Source organism: Encephalitozoon romaleae, chromosome X (assembly GCF_000280035.1).
Source record: "Encephalitozoon romaleae SJ-2008 chromosome X, complete sequence".
NCBI lineage: Eukaryota > Fungi > Microsporidia > Unikaryonidae > Encephalitozoon > Encephalitozoon romaleae.
In genome coordinates, this window is record NC_024904.1 from 106,473 (window position 1) to 123,121 (window position 16,649).

General features: G+C 42.3%; 16 protein-coding genes across 16 annotated transcripts; 11 read left to right on the forward strand and 5 right to left on the reverse strand.

Annotated features, from left to right (window-relative positions):
* Positions 1 to 22: 22 nt before the first annotated feature.
* Positions 23 to 1,597, forward strand: EROM_100810 (transcription initiation factor TFIID subunit; the record flags this gene model as incomplete). Its single annotated transcript, XM_009267119.1, has 1 exon — positions 23 to 1,597. One exon carries the CDS (start codon positions 23 to 25, stop codon positions 1,595 to 1,597), a length of 1,575 nt encoding a protein of 524 aa, XP_009265394.1.
* A 110-nt stretch (positions 1,598 to 1,707) lies between these two features.
* Positions 1,708 to 2,184, forward strand: EROM_100820 (ubiquitin-conjugating enzyme E2; the record flags this gene model as incomplete). Its single annotated transcript, XM_009267120.1, has 1 exon — positions 1,708 to 2,184. One exon carries the CDS (start codon positions 1,708 to 1,710, stop codon positions 2,182 to 2,184), a length of 477 nt encoding a protein of 158 aa, XP_009265395.1.
* EROM_100830 (hypothetical protein) lies at positions 2,156 to 2,845 on the forward strand (the record flags this gene model as incomplete). The annotated part of the gene is made up of 1 exon (XM_009267121.1): positions 2,156 to 2,845. The coding sequence occupies one exon, from the start codon at positions 2,156 to 2,158 to the stop codon at positions 2,843 to 2,845; it is 690 nt and encodes a 229-aa protein (XP_009265396.1).
* A 23-nt stretch (positions 2,846 to 2,868) lies between these two features.
* EROM_100840 (putative nucleotide kinase) lies at positions 2,869 to 3,363 on the reverse strand (the record flags this gene model as incomplete). The annotated part of the gene is made up of 1 exon (XM_009267122.1): positions 2,869 to 3,363. One exon carries the CDS (start codon positions 3,361 to 3,363, stop codon positions 2,869 to 2,871), a length of 495 nt encoding a protein of 164 aa, XP_009265397.1.
* A 30-nt stretch (positions 3,364 to 3,393) lies between these two features.
* Positions 3,394 to 4,653, reverse strand: EROM_100850 (hypothetical protein; the record flags this gene model as incomplete). Its single annotated transcript, XM_009267123.1, has 1 exon — positions 3,394 to 4,653. The coding sequence occupies one exon, from the start codon at positions 4,651 to 4,653 to the stop codon at positions 3,394 to 3,396; it is 1,260 nt and encodes a 419-aa protein (XP_009265398.1).
* Positions 4,654 to 4,729: 76 nt separating this feature from the next.
* EROM_100860 (hypothetical protein) lies at positions 4,730 to 5,644 on the reverse strand (the record flags this gene model as incomplete). The annotated part of the gene is made up of 1 exon (XM_009267124.1): positions 4,730 to 5,644. The coding sequence occupies one exon, from the start codon at positions 5,642 to 5,644 to the stop codon at positions 4,730 to 4,732; it is 915 nt and encodes a 304-aa protein (XP_009265399.1).
* A 97-nt stretch (positions 5,645 to 5,741) lies between these two features.
* On the reverse strand, positions 5,742 to 6,155 carry EROM_100870 (60S ribosomal protein L27A; the record flags this gene model as incomplete). The annotated part of the gene is made up of 1 exon (XM_009267125.1): positions 5,742 to 6,155. One exon carries the CDS (start codon positions 6,153 to 6,155, stop codon positions 5,742 to 5,744), a length of 414 nt encoding a protein of 137 aa, XP_009265400.1.
* Positions 6,156 to 6,363: 208 nt separating this feature from the next.
* On the forward strand, positions 6,364 to 7,743 carry EROM_100880 (kinesin-like protein; the record flags this gene model as incomplete). Its single annotated transcript, XM_009267126.1, has 1 exon — positions 6,364 to 7,743. The coding sequence occupies one exon, from the start codon at positions 6,364 to 6,366 to the stop codon at positions 7,741 to 7,743; it is 1,380 nt and encodes a 459-aa protein (XP_009265401.1).
* Positions 7,740 to 8,168, forward strand: EROM_100890 (hypothetical protein; the record flags this gene model as incomplete). Its single annotated transcript, XM_009267127.1, has 1 exon — positions 7,740 to 8,168. The coding sequence occupies one exon, from the start codon at positions 7,740 to 7,742 to the stop codon at positions 8,166 to 8,168; it is 429 nt and encodes a 142-aa protein (XP_009265402.1).
* A 119-nt stretch (positions 8,169 to 8,287) lies between these two features.
* EROM_100900 (hypothetical protein) lies at positions 8,288 to 8,947 on the forward strand (the record flags this gene model as incomplete). Its single annotated transcript, XM_009267128.1, has 1 exon — positions 8,288 to 8,947. The coding sequence occupies one exon, from the start codon at positions 8,288 to 8,290 to the stop codon at positions 8,945 to 8,947; it is 660 nt and encodes a 219-aa protein (XP_009265403.1).
* Positions 8,929 to 10,848, forward strand: EROM_100910 (hypothetical protein; the record flags this gene model as incomplete). The annotated part of the gene is made up of 1 exon (XM_009267129.1): positions 8,929 to 10,848. The coding sequence occupies one exon, from the start codon at positions 8,929 to 8,931 to the stop codon at positions 10,846 to 10,848; it is 1,920 nt and encodes a 639-aa protein (XP_009265404.1).
* A 390-nt stretch (positions 10,849 to 11,238) lies between these two features.
* EROM_100920 (vacuolar ATP synthase subunit B) lies at positions 11,239 to 12,672 on the forward strand (the record flags this gene model as incomplete). Its single annotated transcript, XM_009267130.1, has 1 exon — positions 11,239 to 12,672. The coding sequence occupies one exon, from the start codon at positions 11,239 to 11,241 to the stop codon at positions 12,670 to 12,672; it is 1,434 nt and encodes a 477-aa protein (XP_009265405.1).
* Positions 12,673 to 12,991: 319 nt separating this feature from the next.
* On the forward strand, positions 12,992 to 13,348 carry EROM_100930 (hypothetical protein; the record flags this gene model as incomplete). Its single annotated transcript, XM_009267131.1, has 1 exon — positions 12,992 to 13,348. The coding sequence occupies one exon, from the start codon at positions 12,992 to 12,994 to the stop codon at positions 13,346 to 13,348; it is 357 nt and encodes a 118-aa protein (XP_009265406.1).
* A 59-nt stretch (positions 13,349 to 13,407) lies between these two features.
* EROM_100940 (phosphoglyceromutase) lies at positions 13,408 to 14,922 on the forward strand (the record flags this gene model as incomplete). The annotated part of the gene is made up of 1 exon (XM_009267132.1): positions 13,408 to 14,922. One exon carries the CDS (start codon positions 13,408 to 13,410, stop codon positions 14,920 to 14,922), a length of 1,515 nt encoding a protein of 504 aa, XP_009265407.1.
* Positions 14,923 to 14,955: 33 nt separating this feature from the next.
* EROM_100950 (hypothetical protein) lies at positions 14,956 to 15,261 on the reverse strand (the record flags this gene model as incomplete). The annotated part of the gene is made up of 1 exon (XM_009267133.1): positions 14,956 to 15,261. One exon carries the CDS (start codon positions 15,259 to 15,261, stop codon positions 14,956 to 14,958), a length of 306 nt encoding a protein of 101 aa, XP_009265408.1.
* A 142-nt stretch (positions 15,262 to 15,403) lies between these two features.
* On the forward strand, positions 15,404 to 16,639 carry EROM_100960 (DNA polymerase alpha-primase complex subunit B; the record flags this gene model as incomplete). Its single annotated transcript, XM_009267134.1, has 1 exon — positions 15,404 to 16,639. One exon carries the CDS (start codon positions 15,404 to 15,406, stop codon positions 16,637 to 16,639), a length of 1,236 nt encoding a protein of 411 aa, XP_009265409.1.
* Positions 16,640 to 16,649: the final 10 nt, after the last annotated feature.

Consider the following 16,649-nt stretch of genomic DNA (forward strand, 5'->3'; position numbering starts at 1 on the left):
ATTCAAGGTACCCAACCCATAGATGAATTTTTTTGAGGAAGGAGAGAGGTTGAAGGCGATTTTCGACGGCTTGGTGAAGCAGCACAAGAAGAGCAAGAGGAAGGTTGTCGATAATAAGAATGTAAGCAAGGAGATACTCCAAGAGTATGAAGAGAACAGATTGAAGTTAACGTATTTTTTCAGGATGCATTCCAAGTTTATTAGGTCAAGGAAGAACAGCGTTGGAATATTTTCGATAGACGACTTTGTCAAGGCCAGGACGGAGGAAGCAGCGATGGTTTCTTCAAAGGATGGAGTGATTGGAGAAGAGAGGGCTGTGATGGGATTTTCTATGGGAAGGCCTGTGGATTGGAATGGGGTGAGTGGTAGAGGAGGCATGAGCTATGGGACAAGTAGAGGGGAGCCATTTTATATGCAAGGTACTATTCCTCATGGAAGATGGAGAATGCCTATGGAACAAGGTGGGCCTATGTGGATGGGGCCCATGGGATATCCTATTACAGGAAGGCAAGAACGAACGCCGTTGTGGGGCCCTGCAGGTTTCCCAAGACAGAACGGAAGTATTGAAGGATTTCCCTATGCTCGACCTCATTGGATGAGATACAGAAGCTTTAATGGAGTTTATGATGACCATGGAATGTGGACGACACCTGGATCGAGGATTAATAGGCAGTACACGGGATTTGGTGTGGGAGGAGAGTGTATATATGATATGGATGGCAGATTTCCTAACGGATATGAAATAAGTAGAACCGAAGAAAGATATGGAATGACGGAAAAGATACCGATGCCTTCCTCAGCATGGGGCTCATCCAGGGGAGATGAGAGAAGAATGAATGGAATGGGGCCACCGATAGGGTGGATCGAAGGAAATCGAATGTATGGCCCATATGGAAGAAGAGAAGAGATCCCAAGGCCCGGGCCTCCGCATCTAATTTTTCCAGGTTACTCGGATTATGGAAGTGGCACCACACCTCAAACATATAAAGGAGGTAGCTCTGCAGCAGTATGCTCGTTATATCCTGAGATACCTGGAAAGAGACGGTGTTTTGGGCAATATACTCAAAATTTCACGTGCAAAGATGAGGAAATTGGGATGGCAAGAACAGAAATTCCTAAGGCCGACATCCTGGATGAGACACCTGTCTCTCTGGAAAGAAGTGAGATATATTCTTCCAACCTAGAAGATCTTTGGCGATTAGATATAATGTCAGAGAAAGAGGAGACACGAGATGTAGCAAAGAAGGATGACAGTGAAATAGCATTTTCAAAGGATTTACTGAGGAATGGCTCGGAAGGGCCTAAGGGCGAATTCTCTGATGTAAATCGTGAAGCAGATTCCGATGTGGAAACAATAGAGGATTTAATCGAGCGCAAGGATATTGATGAGGAGGTGAAGGAGTTTATCTATGAGCTTTGTGACGGGTTTGTTGACCACATCATCCATATGTCATGTGCGTTGGCTTATCACAGGAAGAAAGACGTTGTCGAATTATGTGATGTCAAGCTAGCACTAAAAACAGAAGTTGGAATTGAGGTTCCTGAGGATGATGGAGATTCGAAGGATGTGTCTTCTAAGGGCAAGGAAAAGAGATAAAGGCACGGAGAGGGTCATTAGATGTAATGGAATAAAGAATCAGGAAAGATGTTTCTTCTGATTGAAGGTATGTTTTGTTTCTAAAAAGTTTTAGCCCCCTATTTTAGAAGATGGCAACAACTAATGGTAAGAATAGCAGGCTAGCAATTGAGATGGAATCGATGTCGAGAGATCCACCGCCAGGGTGCAGTGCAAGCCCAATAAGCCCCAATGAGCTAGACAAATGGATTGCAGTGATTACTGGGCCACCTGGGTCTGTATACGAAGATGGAATATTTGAACTTTTGATAGTCTTTCCTCCGTTCTACCCATTCAGCCCGCCAAAGGTGACGTTCAAGACAAGGATATTCCATTGTAACATATTTGAGAAGAACATTTGCTTGGATATTCTAAAAGATCAATGGAGTCCGGCTCTAACAATAGATAAGATCCTTTTGTCCATAATTTCATTACTGCAGGATCCAAATTCTGATGACCCTTTAAACAAGGAGGCTGCAGATTTGTACCGAAATAACAGAGCAGAGTATAACAGGAAAGCCAAAGAATGGGTCCGGCTTCATGCTTCTAAGCACAAGTCTGAGGAGTAGGCATCCTAATAGAACAAGTAGTTCTGTTATATTAAATTGTTTTGGTTACTTCTGTGTAAGTTCATGTGATGAGATATGGGGAAGGGAGAAATCCTTGTCTGAAAACATCCCTATGATTTTCGGAGAAGCCGGGTCGTGTCTCCTTGAGGATCTTAAGTCGAGTGCCCTCAAGCCTTATAGGCATACAGAGGTAAAGGCAATACAAGGCGAGAATGAGTATCTAGACGCAAAGATGGAGGGGGTTAGGAGGCTAGCTGGAGAAGGGATATCCGAGGAGCTTTCTGTGAACTATGTCATGATGAAATATTTTAAGGAACGTAACGAAAGAATACTCAGGAGCTACAAGTTCCATCGATCTCTATCTCTTTTTGACGACTTCTTCTCTGCAAAAAAAACATCTGATATGCTCTCTTGTGAAGAGGAAGAGTACATGAGGCGATGCCATGACATCCTCGGAGAGTATCTTGAGCCCTTCAGCCACTTCGATTTCACAATTTCAACGCCTCCCATACAGTTTTTTGTACAAATAATCACACTGGAAGACTGTGGGGTGGTGATGGATGAAGGAGATCTTATAGAGCTTAAAAAAGACAGGATATACTTCATTAAGAGAAGTGCTGTTTCTCATCTAATTGGAAATGGGCTCGTACGTATCATTTAATGAATTGAAAATTATGGAAATATTTATTTAAGTCTTCCATCCATATTCTTACCAATAATTGCCACGGCCTCTTCAAACGTGAGTCCTTCTTCTCCAACAACATAATATCCTTCTTCAAAGAGGTCCTCTACCTCCTCTCTTACAACGCCGAATATTTCACATTCCACATTTTCCTTGATCTTATCCTCATCATATCCTCTTTCTTTAAGTCTTTTGTAAAGAACCTCAATGGGCGCAGTCAGCAAAAACACCAGATCGAAAGCTGTTCTCTCCACCATTCCGCAGCTGTGAGTGTCAATTATATATGATTCCTTGTCAAGGACATGCTTTTTCAAGGACTCCTTCACAGTCTTGTCATCAAATAGAAGTGACTTGTATACTTCACTGTACTCCTCATACAGATTGTTTTCTTCTATGTATCTACTTATCTCGATGTGTGGAATCTTGAACTTCTTTGATATGAATGATGAAAAGGTTGTCTTCCCCACCCCGGGTGTCCCAGTGACTAGGATCTTCATTAAGAGGAGTCTAGAGACAGTCAAATAAATTTAGCCTTTAATTCTTGATTCTACAAAGTCCTTGAACCAAATGTCCTCTTCAAACCTCTCACAGAATCTTCTTACTATATCTCCAGCGCCCTTCATGTCAAGCATGTTCAAGAGATAGAAGGATCTATATACCTCAAATGTATTGTCTCCGGATGGGAGGCAGAATCTGTTCCTTCCAAAACTCTTGAAGCCTTCAAGAAACTCATTGTGGATCTGTGTTCCCCTGATCCTATCGTTGAGTATTACACAGAGAAGCTTCATTAGAGTCTCATGGCTCGAGCCTTCTACCCCAGAGCATTTTGAAAGAACCTTAAAAGATGTCTCAAAGTCTCCACTCTTGAACGAGGACATCCCAAACTCCTGCAGCACCTCCTGCTCAATCTTTGTCTCCCCAATGGTGTCTCCCATGGTTTTATAATACTCTTTCGACTCCTTGTATCCTTGTACCCTATCAATGTAAAGAAGCTTGAACAATGGATGGTCTGTTTCCGTAGCTCTTCCTAGCTTAAAGAATTCAAACTGTAAGACTCTTCCTTCAACAGATTCTCTGCTAATGTCCGAGAGTCTCTTGAGCAGTTTGCTATAAGGGGTGATCTTGGAAGAGTCAAGGATTTCATACAGAATCTCGAGATAAAAATCAATGTTCTCCAGGAGCATGCTTCTCACTACATCCTCCTCCCCATCTATGAAACAATCAAGCAGTTCATCTATTGTTCTCATGATCTCCACTCCATCCTTGGACTTCATATAGGCCGACAGAAGAGCTATCAAAGCTTTGGCTTTCATTGTTCCGTCCTTGGTGCTGTCCTTGAACTCCTTTAACTCTTTCTTCCTCTGCTCACCATCTTTGATCACTAGTATCTTGCTCAAGTCCTTGGATATCCTTTCCTCATCATTTTTATCCTCTTTCTGGGTATCAATACTCTCCTTGGGCTCGTACCTCGACAGTAACTCGTCAATAGCTTTCTTGTGTGATCTGGTATATACCTTTGGCGACATCAAAAATTTCTTCAGAAATGGAGGAAGTGCTCTGCCAAAATGGTTCTCTACTTTCTTCACATCAGTAAGCATCTTCTTCAATTTCTTGTCAAAGGCCTTCTGATTCTCTTCCTCCTCAAGCTCCATCACCTTGCATTGCAGATCATAAAGTCTTTTTTCCTTCTTGCTTTGCTTCTCAGATTCTTCATATGTCTTTTCCTTTACTTTAGCCTTATAGTTCTCTTCCCTCTCTTCATCAGCCGACTCGAAAAATCTAGACATCAGGGGATCGCTAGATTCTTCAAAATCTGATAGGACACCCAATTCCCCAGAGTTATTTATTTTATACACACAGCCACTATAAGTACACCCAGTCTTTGTCCACAATCCCTTCCCTCATCCAGAAGTCAAGAGACCTGGAATTCCTTGTCAGAAGATCATTAAGCTGCACAAATGATACAACTAGGTCTCTTCCATTTATCTGGACCTCAGCGTGCGAAAGCGGATGGAACAATTCTACACACACATCCGGGCTTAGGCATACCCTGTCTTCAAGTTGGGGGAAAAGCCTTAAGGCATCTTCACACTTGTCATCGTCCTCACACCAATAGGAGGAAGTAATGATCCGCCCCTCGGGAGAAAGATTTTTTGAGAACTTCGAAAAAAGCTCGAGATCCCTCTCAATGATATCGAAGCACTGTAGGTTCTTGTGAAGTCTGTCTCTGAGCACATTCAGGATCTTCTTTTTTGGGTCCTGGTGAAGAACTAGAGATTTCACAAAGTACTTCTTATACCTCTCCAGAAGATTAGGCATAAGATCAAGAAAAAAGCTCAATATGTCAGATGTCTTCAGCCCAGGATACCACGAAAAAAGCTCATCCTCTATCACATCCATGCTTTCTATATGGTCTACTATGCATTCAAAGAGATCATCTCTCTTAATGAGCTCCTCCTTGATTCTTTCAAGCTTCCTGATTATCTTTTTGTCGATGTTCCTGAACGACTCGGAAACTGCAAATAAAATGTTCCTTGTACTCATGCTTCTTATTTTCAAGCTGAGCACCCCAGGCTTTGTGCTCTTCTTCGCATGCTTAGAAGTGCTCATCGAAACAAGATTTGGAATATAACTGATTCTCTTGCTTTTAAGGCTCTCACTATGTGCTGCCTCCATTGTTTCTTTGTCAAACTTCTTCATCCTTCTCACAGCTTCTCTATCTCTTTCGATTTCCTCCATCTCAAACAAAGAATTTATAGGACTGATCAAACTCATCATTTTTCACTTGTTTTGGATGACAATAAGCTTGTAAGAAGCTTACAAAGAATATCAAAAAACAGAAGCTTACGTATGAAGGCTATCAAAAGAAGACAGTTTAATAGGTAATTATCCACTTCCCTCCAACTCTTTCGATCTCTTCCTTTGCTGACGGGGTGAAGTATCTGGCCTTGACCACTATTGGCCTTTCCAAAGGTAACTTTCCTCCAATCACAACGTGATATCCAAACTCTCTGACATCAATCACAGGCACTTTATCACTATTGTCCAAGAACTCGTATCTTTGCTCTTTTGGAATCACCCCCCATAGCCTTGCAGAGCTGATTGGGCGGGCATAGTTTGAATTCTCCTTTCTGTGATAAACTCTCATTCCCCTCTTTCCATGATAGTCCGGATGGAATCTTGTGAAGAAAGTCTTCATATGGCTGAATCCTCCAGCCAGTCCCCGGCCTCCAGAGTGCTTTCTATGCTTCCCTACACGTCCATACCCATGCGACACATGACCACGCATCTTCCTAGTCTTCTTAACCTGTTCTGCCTTTAAATTAGCTCAGACGCCACTTACCATTTCAGGGATAAAATTTTTCGCTACACAAATCCAAGTCGTTCTATGCTTTTCATCAGGTTCAGTGGTGCTATACTTTGACCCTTGGGCTGGTGCATGATGTAAGAACGTGAAACTGCTGTTTGAGTAGAATTCAAAAGCAGAGCAAGAGTACATGATAATGCACCCCACACATAAGAAGATCAAGGTCAGCATAAGACTAAGGCCGTCCATGGGAGACAAGGAGGTATGGAAGACATCTGAAGACGGCTTATGGCATGTCCATGGACAGAAGAGAGTGAAGTACAATGGGTTCAGAAGCATCTTGACAAATATGACAAATGCAGAGGTCTACAAGGAGTGTGTAAGAGAGGAGATCCAGAAGTTCCTGAATGAAGAGAACTGTACAGTGTTTGCATATGGGCAAACGGGCTCTGGAAAAACCTATACAATGCTGGGAGGAGATGAGGAGGGGATTATAAAGCTAGCCATACGGGATATTTTGGACAGGAGGCCTGTAGGGATATCATACTTAGAGATTTACAATGAAAAGCTTTTTGACCTTTCAAACAACAGCGAGGTTCAGATGTTCAACGTCGAGAACAGGAATGTGATTTCAAATCTATGGGTTGAGCATGTGGATAAATGGGAGGATGTTGCATCTTTTATTGAAAGGTGTGAGAAGAATAGAAAGTTTGGAACCACAGAGTTCAATACAAAAAGTAGTAGGTCACATACTGTAGTTCAAGTTACATACAACAGCAACAACAGAGTTAGAACACTGAACATGATAGACCTTGCTGGAAGCGAGAGGGCGAGTAGATCAATGGATAGGAGGAAGGAAGGGTCGTTTATAAATAGAAGTCTTCTTGCACTTTGCACGATTGTTAATAATGTAGGGAACGGGAAATACCTGGGGTTTCGAAACTCGAAGCTGACTCGTGTGCTTCAATCATCACTGGATGGGCGCACAAACCTGGTTGCAATCTGCACACTGTCACCTTATGAGGATTGCATTGAAGAGTCTGTGAGTACACTAAAGTTTGCAGCCAGGCTGTGCAGTCTTGAGCTGAAGATTGAGGAGACTTTGATACCCAATGATGAGAATATGAGATGTGACAGAGATATGGGAGGAAACGGTCTCAGATGCGGATTGAAACATAAATGTTGCAGGAGGTTTCATTCTGAAGCTGGTAAAGAGGCAAGAAGCATTCTGGAGAGAATGGAGTCTATGACTCTTGAGAAATGTCTTGGGTCTTATGAGTATCCGAAGATTAGAAGCAAAGAGAAAAAGGTGGACTACGATAAAGTGTGCAGTGAGAAGGATTCTATATCTAGGGCACTTAGGGCCTTTGGATCTGTGATCATGGAGAATCTCCGGTGTAAGATTGAGCTTATGGAAGAGTTGAATGCAATCAACAATGATAGAATACATCTACTGGAGAGGATGGTAGGGGAATTGCTTGGTAAGAACCCGTCCCGGAGGATGAATGAGATATTTATACTTGAAAAGTATAGATTTAATCTTCGCAGGAAGATGGTTGGAAGGAAATGATATGGGATATATTCTTACCCATGGTAATGGTGGGGCCGAAGATCAAGACGCTTCTGTTCATGAATGCAATGGTACTTATCCTGGTCTTCCATTTTCTTCCAACGATTATAGAGGAAAGGAGACTGAGTAAAAAAGTGGAGGGAATGAAGAGAAGGTTCAACCTGATGCTCAGGGAAGGAAATGAGAGCGAGGAAAAGCTTAGGATGCTGAAAGCATTGATAAACAATGCAAGGCATTACAAATACGGAGACATACCGCTTGAAGGATCTGTGGAGGAGGTTAGAAAGGCTTATGATGAACTAAGGATATGTAACGGGCCAGTTTTCCTAAGGCTTTCGAGCATATACAACATTTCTATTTTTTTTCCTGTGTTTACACCTGTGCTCATACAAAGCATAAAGATTCTAAAGCACAAGACCTGCTGATGTGAAAGAGCCAAGCTCGAAGTATAATAAATGTATATGTTCTGTGTGTCTGGAGTCTTACGATGCCCTGGAAATAATCTTTAGACAAAGAAGAAAATGGATGACTTGATGCCCAAGGGATGAATGGCGAGGAGAGTGGGAAGGAATGTTCGATGCAGCAGAAAAGACTAATGGGAGCTCTCAGAAGAAGGGATTTTCTTAAGGAGGAGATGGAAAAGATCGGACAGGATCTCCAAAAGCTAGAGGCCCACCGAAGGGTGTTGGTGGACATACTAAGGATTTGTGATGGTAGGATGGAGATAGACGTCAACAGATATAGGCCTGTTTATAAAATAGATCTCAGCCATTCGAAAGGGTTGATACACATTCCCCAAGAAAAACACCATCTAGTAATATACAATCTTGGAAAGATTCCGTCACCAAGCATGAAGCCCTTCTATAGCCAGAAGAATGTCTATCCTGTTGATTATATGTGTAAAAGGGCTTATTATGGGAAACGAGACGAGCTTCTAGCAGGGAAAAGAGAGGTTCTGTATACGTGTACAATTAGAAATGTTTGCAGCAAGCCTTTATTTGAAATAACTGAAGGGGATCTGTGCATAAGAGGGAAGGCAGGAGAGGTGTTCAATGCATTTAGAAGCCTATTTCCTGAAGGAATTGAGTTTACAAGCATAATCGAGTTTTTTGGGCTGAACAATCTGCATGTCAGGAAGCTGATTAGTGAGCAAGAAGGATTTGCAGATCTTGGGATTGGAGACAGATGGGAAAGAAGGCCCTGAGCAGGTTAGGTTGTTTTATATTAAACACTTGTGAGAATTTTTGTAGAGTATTGTTTGAGGGGCTAACCCCAAGGATGAGCCTAAATGAGATCGTCAAAGAGGCGGTAGGACTACAAAAAAAGAAGGAGGATGAGAATACATGGTCGAAGATTAATGATGTGCTCCTAAAGCTTGCTGCAAATGTTAAGTGTGCGGAGGAGGCACGAAAGGTACTTGAGAGTGCTGAGGAGCTTATTATAAGGTCGATGCAAAGCGACCGGTCAAGGCTTGCTGGAAGTGCTCTTGGGCTTCTTAAAAGTTGCATCTGTATTTTAGGGAGTGAGTTTGAAATGGCAGGGCAATATCTAGGGCCTTTGGCCAAGGTGTGTGGAAAGAGTAGCCGAGTGTTTTACTCTAGGGGAGAGGAGGTACTTATAGAGCTATGCAAGAATGTGAATATCAAGGTCTATGCAAGGTTTTTCAATGAGTATTCTAGCTGTGCCAACAAGAATGTCCGGGTGGCGATTTTCAAAGGGATTGAGGCATGGGCCGAGGGATCTGAAGGAATAGAACTGTTTGAAGGGCTTGTGGCAAAGGGAAGAAGGGATGCATTTTCCGATGTCCGGGATGTGTGTAAAAGAATGATGGAGAGGTTTGGACTTGAAGGAGAGAAGAAGGAGAAAGGATGTACTGGGAAGGTTGATAGAGAGAACCTAGAGAATGGAGTGAAGAAGGGGCCTGTTAGAATGGTCAGAAGGCCTATCCGTGTAGAGCATATCCTGATGAATGGAACTGAAGGAAGGGGGGTTGAGAAGAAAGAGCTTGTGCCGAAGTTTTCTCCCATGCGAAAGCAAACGAGAACAGGAGACGGGGATTATGATAAGATTAAAGAGCTGTCAAGGCAGGTTGAGGATATAGCCTCGGATATTAAGCCGAGTGTGAAGTCTGAGAGAGGTACAGGGCATGGGAGGATATCAAGCAAGATCAAAGAGATGGTCTGTGGAGGGGGTAGCAAGAGTGGAATTGTCTATCCTGGGTGTCTAGGTGAGACTTCAAAAAAGATAAGTCATGAGGATCTTACACCTGTGAGGCTGGATAAGTATCTTAATAAGTATCGTGAAGAACATGGAAGTCTTGGGCATAAGAGGGAAAGCGGAGTCAGTGGGGGGTTTGAGGTTAAGGATACTGAAGTAGACGAGGAATGGGAAGTGAATGAGGTTGATGAAGAAAATGATGAGATTGCTGGATGTATGAAAAGACATGAACCTAATGCAAACAAGGAGGAGGATAGGGAGAAAGAAAAGGTTGTTGTTGAAGATGAAAGTTTTGTTGGAGAGATTAGTCAGGACTTGGATGATGGAAACGGAACATGTCCGGAGGTAACAGTAGGAGAGTTGTCGAAAAGCTTGGCAAATATTTCGATTAACGAAGTAGGGAGTCAATCTCAGGATTTCTTGAATGGGCAAAGTTTTCTATCTTCATCTTTTGATAGTCCACGTGAAAATGTTAATGAAGATAAAGAGATAGAGGATTCATTCAAGGAATACACCATAATGGAGTCTATGAGAGAAGAAAGCTGTGAAGGATGCGAAGAACAGAATGAAAATTCTTCTGAATCCAAAGCATGGATAGATTCGGGAGGTTCTATTGATGAATCAAGCATTCCTATGGATTCTAAGATGGAGAATGAGAAAAAAGGCAAAGCGAGGAAGGATCACAAGAAAGCCCTTGAGATGATAAAAGGAAATCGCTTTGCAGGATTTCTTGAGCTGAGTGAAAGTAGTGGAGAGGAAACCGTGTTTTCTAACAAAAGTGAAGGAAAGAAGAAGATTGATGTGGGATACCTGGAAGAAGGTGGAGCCGACTTTACAATGATGGATTCCTTTGTGGAAGTCAAGAAAGGAGTTTTCCGAAAGAGATAAAAGGATAGGATGGTTGAATTAAAGTCTTTAAGTTAATCAAATTTTCTGTATTTTATGATGAAGAACGTAGAAAAAATAAATATGACCAAAACATTGGTTTAAATTACCTTGGGTATAAATTAGTGGTTAGATGATAAGTCGACCACTTACGGGCAGTAAGTATGGGCCTGTGGATCTCCTTGTGGGCTGTTGTGGGGCTTGTAGGAGTCCTTCACCTGCCATTAAAGCGGAGGGGAATGCATGAGGGCGGAAACGCAGCAATGAGTACCTCCTGCAGGGTAGAGTCAGCAGCTATCCATGCCAGTCCTTTTGATCTTGAATGTTTATTTTTTATAGTTGGGAAAGAAATCTATCCAAGACTGCTTAAAAAAAAAACAAAGATCCCTAGACATGCTTGAGAGCATAAGAATAGAGCCGAAGATGAGCTACAGAAAGATAGTGGGTGTGAACGGACCTCTTGTTATAATGGACAACATCAGGTTTTTGAAATATGCAGAGATAGTTAGCCTGACATTACCTGATGGAAGTATCAGGCAAGGACAGGTTCTAGAAGTATGTGGAAAGAAGGCTGTGATCCAAGTGTTTGAGGGGACATCTGGGATAGACGTCAAAGAAACACAGGTTACATTTACTGGAGAGACCTTGAAGATGGGGGTGTCTGAGGATATTCTTGGAAGAGTATTCAATGGAAGTGGAAAGGTGATCGATGGAGGACCGAAGATTATTGCGGAGGACTATCTTGATATCCAAGGGCAGCCTTTGAATCCATATGCTAGGATATATCCTGAAGAGATGATTCAGACAGGAATATCATCGATCGATATAATGAACTCGATTGCAAGAGGGCAGAAGATCCCCATATTCAGTGCATCTGGGCTACCACACAATGAAATAGCAGCACAGATCTGCAGACAAGCAGGGCTTGTGAAGAGGAAGGATTCAATAGACAGTAGCGATGATAACTTTGCAATAGTGTTTGCAGCAATGGGGGTGAACGTGGAAACAGCAAACTTTTTCAGAAACAGTTTTGAAGCATCTGGGTCGATAGGGAGAACTGCACTGTTTCTCAATCTGGCAAATGACCCGACTATCGAAAGGATAATCACACCACGACTTGCTTTGACAGCAGCAGAGTACCTTGCATACGAGAAAGAAAAGCATGTTCTTGTGATTATGACTGATATGAGTTCTTATGCAGATGCATTGAGAGAGGTCAGTGCAGCTCGAGAGGAAGTCCCAGGTAGAAGGGGATATCCTGGATACATGTACACAGATCTTAGTACGATATATGAAAGGGCTGGGAGGCTTGAAGGAAGAAATGGATCAATAACCCAGATTCCAATTCTGACAATGCCAAATGATGATATAACACATCCGATTCCGGATCTTACGGGATATATTACTGAAGGGCAGATATATGTTGATAGGCAAATTCACAACAGGCAAATATATCCTCCTATTAATGTACTTCCATCACTCTCTAGGCTGATGAAGAGTGCCATCGGAGAGGGGATGACGAGGAAAGATCACGGAGATGTGTCGAACCAGCTCTATGCAAAGTATGCAATTGGTAAGGATGCCCAGGCAATGAAGGCTGTTGTTGGAGAAGACTCACTTTCCCAAGAAGATAAAATTTCTATAGAGTTTCTAGAGAGGTTTGAAAAGGAGTTTATAAGCCAGAGGCACGACGAGTTGAGAACGGTGAGTCAATCATTAGATATTGCATGGGATCTTCTTAAGATTTTCCCTAGGGAGATGCTTAATAGGATTCCATCTGATATACTGGATGAATTCCACTCTGCAGCACCCACTAGGGCTGAGTAGTCTTATTAAATTTCTTGTTTCCAAGGGCAGATGTTTTGTGTAGAAAGATGAAAAAGGTGATACTTGTGAGGCCCTAATGAATGGGATGAATCAAGATCAGAAAGTCTTCACCTATGTGTGTATACAATGTCCCTCTCTGAGAGAACTAAAGCTCAAGGATCCTATCAGATGTACGGAATGTGGAAACAGGGTTCTTCGAAAGAAACGGACGGACGAGGTAGTACAACTGGATGCAGTCTAAATTACTCAATAAATGGTTATTCTATGATTTACTACTTCTTGGTGATAGGATTTATAAAAAGTCTAGGACAAACCCCAAATGGAAGAGGGAAGGAAAAGAAAAGCAAGAGATCAATTGTCGCCATACTCAAACCCTGGAGAAGAGAGTGATCATCACAGCCCGGCTGTAGAATCTTCTCCGTTGCCAAACAGGAAGAGGGCTAAGGCAAGGGTTGGAGATTTATCAACGATTGCAAACTCTGAGACACTGAAGGGGGTGCTAAGCTCTGTGAATATTCTTCAGCCCAAGGTAAAGAATGATAGAATAAGTGGATTGAACAAATGCTTTCTTAATGCTGTGCAGAAGGTGGTGGAGAAGGAGTCGAACAAAAGTCTCTTGTATTTATTTAAGCAATATGAGAAGTATTATGAGGAGCTTAAGGAGTCCAACAGCTAAACTCTAGGTATTGAATAAAAAATGATATTATTTAAGGTGATGTAAACAGATAAGTTTTGATGAGTAATGTATGTTTAGTTGTGATAGATGGATGGGGATATGACGAAGCAAGCACAAGGGGAAATGCAGTGAATGAGTCGAGATGCCAATGGATGAAGACTCTGAGTCAAAGCCGCCACAGTCTTCTTCTACATGCACATGGAAGATATGTAGGGTTACCGGATGGACTGATGGGGAATTCTGAGGTAGGGCATCTAACCATAGGAAGTGGCCGGGTTATTGAACAGGATATACTGAGGATAGACAAGGCTATTGAGGAGGGACGGCTTAGGAGCATGCTTAGGAAGGAGGTTCAGGAAGTAGAAGGAAAGATTCACCTAGTAGGAATGGTCAGTGACGGAGGAGTACATTCGCACATAAGGCATCTCAAGGGTATTCTGGAAAGTCTCAGAGACCTTGGTGAAGAGGTATTTATACATTGTGTGAGTGACGGTAGAGATACCGAGCCACGAGTATTTTTGAAATATCTTAGTGAGGTTGAGGGCTTCTGCCAAAAGATTGGGATTGGAAAGGTTGCTTCTATAGCCGGTAGGTTCTACACGATGGATAGAGCAAGCAACAACAAGAGAACAGAGCTTAGCTTCCAAGAAATGACAAGTGGAGAGGAAGTGCAAGGAGAAGTCCGGGATTATATTCTTGGGATGTATGAGGAGGGCCTGAGTGATGAGACCCTCAGACCTTTTCTTGTTGACAAAAGAGGCAAGATAGAGCCAGAAGATACCATCATCTTCTTTAACTTCAGAGCAGACAGAATGAGGCAGATTACCTCCAGATTTGCCGAGAATGGAAATAACATAATAACCATGACGGAATATAAAAAGGAACTTAAGTCGAAGGTTCTTTTCGAGAAAGTCTGTGTAAAGAACACTTTAGCAGAGATCATGTCTAGCCACGGGATGATACATTCCCACATAGCAGAGAAGGAGAAAGAAGCACATGTAACTTACTTCTTCAATGGAGGCAAGGAGCAGGCATTCCTGAATCAAAAAACAATAATACATCCCAGCCCAAATGTTGAATCATTCGATGCAGCCCCATCAATGGCGTCAAAGGAAGTAACCTCCTCTGTGATTGCTGAGATTGGGAGTGGAGTGCCCCTAGTGATTGCCAACCTTGCACCTCCTGACATGGTAGGGCATACAGGGAATCTCGAGGCAACAAAGATGGCAATTGAGTTCACAGATGAATGCATAGGATCAATTTATAAGGCTTGTAAATCGAATGGATACACTCTTATTGTGACTGCAGATCATGGTAACGCCGAAAAAATGATAGATGAAGAAGGAAATTGCTGTAAGACTCATACAACAAGTAAAGTTCCGCTAATAATCTGTGAGGGAAAGCCGGGTAGGCCTTCATCTTCATGGGGATACATAGATTCTAATTACTCATTGAGAGATGTAGCACCGACTGTATTGGAAATAATGGGGATTCCAAAGCCAAAGGAGATGACAGGAAGATCGGTCCTTAAAAGCGCCAGATACCCGCTTTCTTCCGATAAAGAACCACAGTAGTAAAAGAATTTTCGTTGGAAGAAAATGTTTTAATCAGAACATTCCAAAGTCGATTTCAACTTCCTCCTCTTCAGGCACCTCCTCCTTCTTTGCTTCACCAGGAGTATCGGATGGGCCCTTCCCTTCCATGGGAGCTGCCGCCTCTTGAGTACTACTCATCAGCAGGTTCTTAATCTCAAGCGCATCCATCTCAAAAAATTCACAGATCTTTGGGTGGCTTGCAAGACCAAAGAACTTGAATACAGAGTCAATCTTCTCCTTGGTCACCTGTTGGTTGGTTGCGTGTATAAGCAACGTGGCTAGCGGGTACATATCGTTTATCATCTTTTCTTGTGTCATTCTACTTTAAGCAATTTAACGATATCGGGCCCAAAGTTTGGTAGCCCCTCTCCTGCTTTTGCTTTTATACTTTTCGGTGAAAAATTTGCTTTCGGGAGAGGCAAGGATTCAAGGTTCTTGGACCGTCCACGAATCCCTTCAAATGGACTTTGATAGACAAGTCTTCAGAACATTGAGCAAAAGGCGTTGTGTAAGGTCCTGCATAAGAATAAAACACAAACCTAGGATCTCAAACTTCTATCTCAAGAAAAAAGACAAGTACGAGTATGTAAGGCATAGGCTGGCCACGATGGAGCCATACTTTCTAGAGCTTCTTGGGATTGGAAGCTTTGAGCCTGTAAACTATGTATCAGACACTTCTTTCTACACATACGGTATTATTATGAACCCATTTGGATACAAGCTAGACTCCAAAAATATATTCATTGCATCTAGCATTGATGGAAGTAATGATGTCATTGTGAAATTGAACCTGGAGCACTTACAAAGGTATTCTGTCTTTCCAGGTCAGATAGTTGCAATCAAGGGGAAAAATGGAACAGGAAGGGAGATAACTGTGGAGGCTCTACATTGCATACCTGTTGTAGATATCAATTCGGCAGAAACTCCTTCGGAAGAGAGATATGTCCAGCCAACTATTTCGGCATTTTCAGGACCTTATGGGATTGGGCCAGAGTTTAGCATTCTTGACAGGGTCCTTATAGAGGATGTAGATGTATTGATACTGGTTGGGCCTTTTATAGATCCTCTGCAAAACGATACAAGTGAATCTCCAGGCTCGATGATGGAAAGGGTATTTATCCCAAAGCTAAAGGAATGGTTATCAAGAAGATCAGACAGTAAGGTTATCCTTGTTCCATCTACCAACGACATGGCATGTCTGAATGTATTTCCTCAAGGTCCAATTGACATTAGCGATGAAAGGATTGTATGTGTAAGTAATCCTTGCGAGTTCTTTTTAAACGAGTTTTTGATAGCAATCTCCTCACTGGACACAGCTCTTGAGATAAGCTCTGAAGAATGTTTTTATGATTCCAAATCAGAGAATGAGAAAGATGCCTGCGGAAAGCTTCTTTTTGGGAATGACAGGCTGGAGAGGATATCATACCACTTGATCTTCCAAAGAACCTTTCTTCCTGTCTTCCCATCAATGAATGTTGTTTCGTATTCTGTACCAGAAAGCATTTCCATGGATACAGCACCGGATATATACATCATTGTGTCAAAACTGAAGTATTTTTGCAGAAATGCCGGTCCCTCTGTGGTTGTCAATCTGGGGCTTCCTGTGAAGGATGCAGAGAAGGTGGTGTGCCATATAAGTCTTCCAGAGACACTGGGAGAAAGGAGGCCAGTGGTGGAATTTGGGTGTCTAAAATAAATCCTTGGGA